We start from the raw sequence: 8,574 nt of genomic DNA, 5'->3' as shown, positions 1-8,574 counted from the left end.
CCATGTTGGCCAGGCTGGTCTTGAACTCCTGACTCAAGTGATCTGCCTGCCTTGGCCTCCCAAAGTGCTGAGATTACAGACGTAAGCCACCATGCTCAGCCCACAAATATTTATTGAGGCTTACAGAGTGCCAGGCCAGGGGACAGAAGTAAACTAAACACACAAAATCCCTACCCACTGCAGAGCTGACTCCTAGTGGGGAAGAGACAGATAATACACAATGCAGAAAAGAAAAGGACAGAGAACATCAGATGGTGTTAAGGGCCACAGAGGAAAACAGGCCTGGGTAAGAAGGCGGAGGCAGGGAGGGTTCATTTTAAATTGGGCAATTGGAAGGGAAGGCCTTGCTGAGAAGGTGACATTGGAGCACACGCCTGAAGGGGTGGAGTGAGCCATGCGGATAATGGGAAAAGAACATTCCAGGCCAGGCTAGCCACATACACAAAGGCCCTGGGGCGCAGCAAGGAGGCCAGCGTGGTTAGAGCCAAAGGAAAGAGGATGAGGTCACCGGGCAATGGGGACCAGATGACAGGGCGCCTTGTGGGCCAATAAGTGGTTTCCCGGAGTGATTTTCCCCAGATACAGTGGTACTTAGACCCTAAATTCTCTCCTACCTACATCTTTGTTTTTTTTTTTGAGACAGAGTCTCACTCTGTCACCCAGACTGGAGTGCGGTGGCATGATCTCAGCTCACCGCAACCTCCGCCTCCTGGGTTCAAGCTATTCTCCTGCCTCAGTCTTCCAAGGAGCTGGGACTACAGGCATCTGCCAACACACCTGGCTAATTTTTTTTGTATTTTTAGTAGAATGGGGTTTCACCATATTGGCCAGGATGGTCTTGAACTCCTGACCTTGTGATCCACCTGCCTCAGCTTCCCAAAGTGCTGGGATTACAGGCTTGAGCCACCACGCCCAGCCCCTACATCTCTTATTTATAGACGGGGCACCTGAAAGAGGAACCAGAGTCAATTAAAAGTTGAAACCAGGCCAGGCACGGTGGGCCTGTAATCCTAGCACTTTGGGAGGCGAAGGCAGGCAGATCACAAGTTCAGGAGTTTGAGACCAGCATGGCCAACACGGTAAAACCCCGTCTCTACTAAAAATACAAAATTAGACAGGCATGATGGGGCATGTCAGTCATCCCAGCTACTCAGGAGGCTGAGGCAGGAGAATCACTTGAACCCGGGAGGTGGGAGTTGTGGTGAGCCAAGATCATACCATTGCACTCCAGCCTAGGCGACAGAGCAAGACTCAAAAAATAAAAAAAGTGAAACCACCTTAGAATGAAATGGTTTTCAAAATATACATCCTTGTTCCGGCACAGTGGTGGCCACCCTGTAATCCCAGGACTTTGGGAGGCTGAGGCAGGCGGATTCCTTGAGCCTAGGAGTTCGAGACCAGCATGGCAATATGGCAAAACCCTGTAGAGGTGGAGGTTGCAGCGAGCTGGGATTGTGCAGAGTTGGAGCTAGGATGTGCATGGAGGGTAGAGCATGTTTCTGAAGGGCAGATTCTGTGTCCTTTAAGGACCACATGTTTGAGACTTGTCTGGGGCCAAGGCAGCCCCTTCTTCTCAGAGAGCTCAACACTTCAGTGAGTAGCAGCCTGGCAGAAGCTCTCTTTTCCACATTTGAGGTGGTGTCAGTAGAGCCCAGAGAGGGTGAGTGACCTTCGTGGGGTGACTCAGCAAATCCAGCAAGATGGGACTCCCTGCCCTGGCCCCCCACATATCTAGACCCCTCCTTTTTTTTTTTTTTTTTGGAACGGAGTCGCTCTGTTGCCTGGGTGGGGTGCAGTGGCGCCATCTCGGCTCACTGCAACCTTCGCCTCCTGGGTTCAATCAGTTTTCCTGCCTCAGCCTCCTGAGTAGCTGGGACTACAGGTGTGTGCCACCACACCCAGCTAATTTTTTTGTATTTTTAGTAGAGATGGGGTTTCACCGTGTTAGCCAGGATGATCTCGATCTCCTGACTTTGTGATCTCCCACCTCAGCCTCCCAAAGTGCTGGGATTACAGGCGTGAGCCACCGCGCCTGGTCTAGACCCTTGACCTTGAGGGAGGTGTGCCATGATGGCCTCCCCATGAGCTGGGCCCCAGCTTGGGAGGGAGTGAAGATTTTGGGCTCTGAAGGCTGTGTGGTTTCAGACCTGGGTCAGCCTCTTGTCTGCTGTGTGACCAGGGCTGGGGTACTTGCTGCCTTCGAGGGTTGGTTTGTCTGTCTTTAAAATACATATACTAGGCTGGGCGCAGTAGTTCATGCCAGTAATCTCAGCCCTTTTGGAAGCCAAGGCAGACGGATCATCTGAAGTCAAGGAGTTCGAGACCACCCTGGCCAACATGGTGAAACCCCGTCTCTACTAAAAGTACAAAAATCAGCCAAGTGTGGTGGCACACACCCATAGTCCCAGCTGCTCAAGAGACTGAGATACAAGAATCAGTTGAACCCAGGAGGTAGAAGTTGTAGTGAGCTGTGATCACACCACTGCACTCCAGCCTGGGCAAGAGAGGGAGACCTTGTCTCAAATAAACCAACAAAAAAAAAATAAATAAATAAAATGCACACAGTAACAATAGGACCTACTTGTGGGCCTGGTGGGGGAATTAACTAGGAACTTCCCCATAACCAATTTTGCACGGTGCTGGGCACACAGCCCCCAGTGTGAGGGGGCTGGGCTTCCTACCTGCTTCTGAGCCCCGCTGAGCCCCGTGTCTGCTCTCCACACGGGGACACTGTCCATTTGGCCTGTTTCCTTTCCCTTTCTTGTTCCTCTTCCATTTGAAACTCTTCCTCGCTCTCCTTGCAGGGAGTATCTGTGTGTGCAGCAGGCTGAGCTGGACCACCTGTCTGGACGCCACAAGGACACCAGGAGGAATTCCAGGCTGGTGAGACCCCTCCCTGCCTGCTTCCCACCCAGATAGCCTCGGCCAGGAGTAAAAGATGAACCTGCGTTCCCCCTAGCCTATGTCACGGTGTGACTCTGTCTCAGAACTAGAGGTTTACGGAATAGCCTCTTTATGTTGTGCTGAGTTAACTTCACTTTGGCACATAGAGCAGTTCACACGTTTTAGGCCCACGTCACACTCTCTCTAGGTTCTAGAAGTAACGCTAAGGTGGGCAGAGTATAGAGGTGCATTTCTTTTAGGTCGTCCTACTTTATAGACCTTGGCCATCAGGTGACCTGGACTTGAGATGGCTTCTGTAATGCCAGGAAAGTGGGTCAGGTGTCACATCTCGGGTATGTCACAGTGGCCCCTGCCGCTGTCCTTGATGAAGCCTGCGTGTTCCTTCAGTGTGCAGCTGACAGGCAGCATTTCCTGCCATCATCAGGGGAGCGTCTTTTTTTTTTTTGAGACAGGATTTCCCTTTGTTGCCCAGGCTGGAGTCCAGTGGCACAATCCCGGCTCACTGCAACCTCCACCTCCTGGGCTCCAGCGTTCCTTTTACCTCAGCCTCCCAAGTAACTGAGACTACAGGTGTGCACCACCATGCCCAGCTAATTTTTAACATGTTTTTTTAGATACAGGGTCTCATCATGTTGCCTAGGCTGGTCTTGAACTCCTGGGCTCCAGCAGTCCTCCCGTGTCCAGCCAAGGCAGTGTCTTTGAGGCTGGCCCTGGGCCCTGTGTTGCTCAAGGCTCACCTGCTCTGGTTTTTGCCTTTCTCTTAGCAGAGACAGACTTAGCAACACATATACACACACACACACTCACAAATAGCATACCTCATTAAAATTTTTTTTTTTTTTGAGACGGAGTCTCACTCTGTTGCCCAGGCTGGAGTGCAGTGGCACAGTATCAGCTCACTGCAACCTCTGCCTCCCAGGTTCAAGCAATTCTCCTGCCTCGGCCTCCTGAGTAGCTGGGATTACAGGCACCCACCACCACACCCAGCTGTTTTTTCACATTTTTAGTAGAGACAAGGTTTCACCACATTGGTCAGGCTGGTCTCAAACTCCTGACCTCAGGTGATTTGCCTGCCTCGGCCTCCCAAAGTGCTGGGATTACAGGCATGAGCCACTGTGCCGGCCTCCCCTTTTGGTTTTTCAGACAAATCACAAATTTGTTTAGGTATAAGTATATCCCATGGAATCTCTGGGACATACTTATGTGAAAATAATTGTTCCTTGTTTATTGGAAATTTTAATTTTAATTAGGTGTCCTGTATTTTATCTGGTGACATGGCTAGGATCCCACTGCTCAGGGACTTCATCCTTCCAGCGGGAGGATCTTCCTTTTATCTGGGAAGTCTCCGCTGCTGCCTTGCGAAAACCCCACATGTCCTTAATGAATTAGATTTGGAAACAAAAGCAAGGAGGCCTTGCTGCTGTGGGATTCTCCTCCCAGCCAGTGTTTCCCAGAATCCCTCCTCTAAAGCGCCAACGTGCAGAGCAGGCCACTAGCTTGACTGAGGGACTGGGAAATCGAGGAGGGGAGATGAGTTTTTCTACTAAAATAGCATCCAGCGGCTCAGCGCAGTGGCTCACGCCTGTAATCTCAGCACTTTGGGAGGCCAAGGCAGGTGGATCACTTGAGATCAGGAGTTTGAAGCCAGCCTGGCCAACATGATGAAATCCCATCTGTACTAAAAATACAAAAATTAGCCAGGCATGGTGGTGGGCAGCTATAGTCGCAGCTACTCGGGAGGCTGAGGCAGGAGAATAGCTTGAACCCAGGAGGCGGAGGATGCAGTGAGGTGAGATCACACCACTGCACACCAGCCTGGATGATAGAGCCAGACTCTGTTTCAATGAATGAATGAATGAATGAATGAATGAAATAAGCAAGCCAACAAGCAGCTTTCTCTGTATCCTGGCTCCAGCAGAGAGGGCCTTGGAGTGGGCAGGGTGGAAGAGGTAAGGGTCCAGCCTCGTGCGTGTGCCAGGCAGGGACTTGGGGAGGGAAAGGTCTGCCAAGCTTAGCATGCTTCACCCTTGGTGGACAGTTGGGCGGGTGACCAGCAGCAGATGGTGGGAGGAGGTGCTGCCAAGATCTCCTCCAGCTCCAGCACCTGCCCCTCTTCTCACACGGGTGCAGCGAGTCTCACCCCGTGGACTTCCTTTCCCATTCTTTCTGTTCTAGAAGTAACTCTAAAGTAGGCAAGAGTATAAATACATGTATGTTTTAGCTGCTTCCATGTCATAGACGGGCACACTGAGGCCGGGGCACAGTGACCGCACTGGAGCCACACAGCAAGATGCCTATGTTGGGTCCTGCTCCTGTGACACTGCTGGTTCTCATTTAAAACAGATACTGGTTTTTGAGACGTTGCTGGGTAGTCACTCTTCTTTTCAAAGGCTTGGGATCTTTCCTCTTTGTTTATTTCTTTTTTTTTTTCGGAACGGAGTCTCGCTCTGTCACCCAGCCTAGAGTGCAGTGTCAAGATCTCCGTTCACTGCAACCTCTGTCTCCCAGGCTCAAGTGATTCTCCTGCCTCAGCCTCCCGAGTAGCTAGGATTACAGGCACACACAATCATGCCAGGATAATTTTTGTATTTTTTATTTAGTAGAAAGGGGGTTTCACCGTGTGGGACAGACTGGTCTCGAACTCCTGACCTCAGGTGATCCACTCACCTCGGCCTCCCAAAATGCTAGGATTATAGGCATGAGCCACCGTGCCAGTCCTATTTCTTTATTTCTTAAATGAAGTTTTGTTTCTTAATTTTAAAAAGATTTTATTTATTTATTTATTCATACATTCATTCATTCATTTATTCTTAAAGAGATAAGGTCTTACTCTGTCACCCAGGCTGAAGTGCAGTGGTACGATCATAGCTCTCCATCACCTTGAACTCCTGGGCTCAAGCAATCCTCCTACCTCAGCCTCTCGAGTAGCTGGGACTACAGGTGTGTGCCACCATGCCCAGCTAATTTTTACATTTTTTGTAGAGATGGGGTATTGCTATGTTGCCCAGCCTGGTCTTGAACTCCTGGGCTCAAGTGATCCTCCTGCCTTGGCCTCCCAAAGTGCTAGGATTACAGGTGTGAGCCACTTTACCTGGCTTAAATGGAATTTTTATTTCTTTATCGTATACGTACAATTTCACATAAATACATACATGGGACTTTTTGGGGTTGAATCCTTCTTTCTCTCTTGATTGATGCCCTCCTCCATTCGAACTTCTGTGTCCCACCCTGTTTAACCCTTGAGAACAATTTTGTATTGATCTTTCCATATTTTTCTCTCTGGTCACATAATCATGTAAATGTGTTTAGCAGTTGTGAGTTAATAATTGTCTTACAAAAATGAAATGTCAATTTACATACTCTCCTACAGCTTACTTTTTCTTCCTGGTGGATCTCCAACCTCATGGTAATCCCTCCAGGTTCAGACATAGTGACTGTAATCTCCACTGGCAATTAACAACCAGTGAAAATTAGAGTCACTATATTTTAAAATTAGAGCCACTTAAAAAACAAGAGTTTTTTAAACATTTGTTTAAAAAAAAGTTTCTTGGCCACACTTGTTCATGTACATATTGTCTGTGGCTGCTTTCCCACTATGATGGCAGAGTTGCTTAGTTAGGACAGAACTTTGACCCTGATGAACTTAATCCCACAGGCAGGTACAGCACTTCACATGCCTTAGGCCCACTTCACATTCTCTTTCTTGGTTCTAGAAGTAACTCTAAGGTAGGCAAAGATGTGTATGTTTTAGATGGTCCTACTTTTTTTTTTTTTTTTTTTTTTGAGATTGAGTCTCGCTCTGTCGCCCAGGCTGGAGTACAGTGGCGCGATCTTGGATCACTGCAACCTCCACCTCTGAGGTTCAAGTGATTCTCCTGCCTCAAGTCTGGCAAGTAGCTGGGATTACAGGCATGCACCACCATGCCCAGCTAGTTTTTATATTTTTAGTAGAGATAGGGTTTCGCCATGTTGGCCAGGCTGGTCTCGAACGCCTGACCTCAAGTGATCTGACCACCTCAGCCTCCCAAAGTGCTGGGATTATAGGCGTGAGTCACTGCACCTGGCCAGAATGGTTCTAATTTATAGATCTTGGCATGGGGCACCCTGGCCTGCCAAGCCTGACGTATTTACTATCTGGCCCTTTATAAACCTATGGAAAGGTTTGCCTGCCCTGATGATATATTATTTGTCTTGGTCGCACCCTGGTCTCTGGAATGGATAGATTTAGGAATTCACCATTAAGGCTTGAACTTCTGTGCCATGTGCCCCTCCCGCTTCCATCCCCCTCACATTCTTTTGGTCATGGCTGAGGCCATCCCTTCAATCCCAATGGTTCCCATTTTGTCAAGGGCCTTCTGTGTCCTTTTTTCTCCCTATGAGGCAGGCGCTTCTCCTACCCTGCTTTACATAGCAGGAAATGGAGGCCCAGAGAGGTTGAATGACTTGCCTGGGACACACAGCTGGGAAATAGAAGAGCCAGACCTAGAACTGCCTCATCCAACGTGCATGTGTTTAATCAGTGCTGTCCTTGGCATGGACAGCAGCCTGCCATTGGCAGAGGAAGGAGTGGGGGTGGCTGTAGACATGGCTTTCTGTCCTCTGACTCTGAGCTCAGGCACTGCCAGCATAAAGCCTCATAGGCCTTGGAGGAACATGTGGGACTCTGACAGCTTCTTCCGCCTTCCTTTCCTCCCCCACAGGCTTTCTATTACGACCTGGACAAGGTGAGTCTGCATATGGTGAGTGAGGTGGGCTGGGACCTGCTGGATGAGAATGACTGTGCCTCATTGCATCGTCCTGGCTGCCCGATGGGCAGAATACCTGGGTTTCCTCCCCATTTTAGGAATGGGAAGGCTGAGGCTCTGCGATGAGCCTTCCTCAGGGATGGTGAGGGCCCGGCCCAGCACTGAACCCCATTCTCTGAGTTAGGACCTGCAGGAGGGTGGCAGGGGCAAGCGGGGCTGGCAGGTGGCCCAGGCGACTTTGCAAACATCTTCCCTTTTCCCGGGAGAAGCAAACGCGCTGTGTGGAAAGGCACATTCGGAAGATGGAGTTTCACATCAGCAAGGTCAGCCGGCTCGTGGGTGTTGCAGGGTGGGGCAGGGCAGTGCCAGCTTGCTGGGCCTCAGCTAGGTTAGCAGGAGCTGGGGAGGTGCCCTCGGAGCAGGGGTCAGGGCCTTGGGGTATGGGGCAGCTGCAGGAGGCTAAGGATAAGCAGGGGCCTTGGGACAGTTGAGGGACGGCAGGGGCTCAGCCCCGAGGTGGGACTCTCTGAGGACAGCGTGGGCTCTTTCTTCAGTTTATGCAGAAAGACCTCATGCTCAGTCTTAGATGGCTGGGAAGGTTGAACCCTCCCAGCCCATTGTACAGATGGAAAAGCAGAGGTCCAGAGAGGAACATGGGTTGGCCCAAAGTCGCACAGCAGATCCTTAAGCTTTAGAGTCTGCAGTTTCATGATCCTGCTTTACTCCCCGTACTGCCCAGTGGGTGGCAGGCTATCACAAACTCACCTCTCGTTTCACTGCTGAAAAACCAGGCAGAGGAGGAGAAGGGACAGATTCCCTTGTCCCTTTCACTCATTTTTGCTGTGCACACTGTGTGCCAGTTGCTGCCAATAGCTGGGTATGCAGCAGGCGAGGCAGGCGAGGCAGGCGAGGCAGGAGTGGCGGG

General features: G+C 50.3%; 1 protein-coding gene across 1 annotated transcript in view; it reads left to right on the top strand.

Annotated features, from left to right (window-relative positions):
* Positions 1–8,574, top strand: part of FAM65C (family with sequence similarity 65, member C) — a 131,098-nt gene that overhangs the window by 89,279 nt on the left and 33,245 nt on the right. The window contains exons 4-6 of the mRNA XM_011993226.1: positions 2,805–2,883; positions 7,605–7,628; positions 7,919–7,984. Of these exons, the coding sequence (XP_011848616.1) occupies positions 2,805–2,883; positions 7,605–7,628; positions 7,919–7,984 (169 nt within the window). The remainder of the gene's footprint in view (positions 1–2,804; positions 2,884–7,604; positions 7,629–7,918; positions 7,985–8,574) is intronic.

Source organism: Mandrillus leucophaeus, unplaced genomic scaffold (assembly GCF_000951045.1).
Source record: "Mandrillus leucophaeus isolate KB7577 unplaced genomic scaffold, Mleu.le_1.0 Scaffold428, whole genome shotgun sequence".
Classification (NCBI taxonomy): domain Eukaryota; kingdom Metazoa; phylum Chordata; class Mammalia; order Primates; family Cercopithecidae; genus Mandrillus; species Mandrillus leucophaeus.
This window is presented reverse-complemented; position numbering and strand designations above follow the sequence as displayed.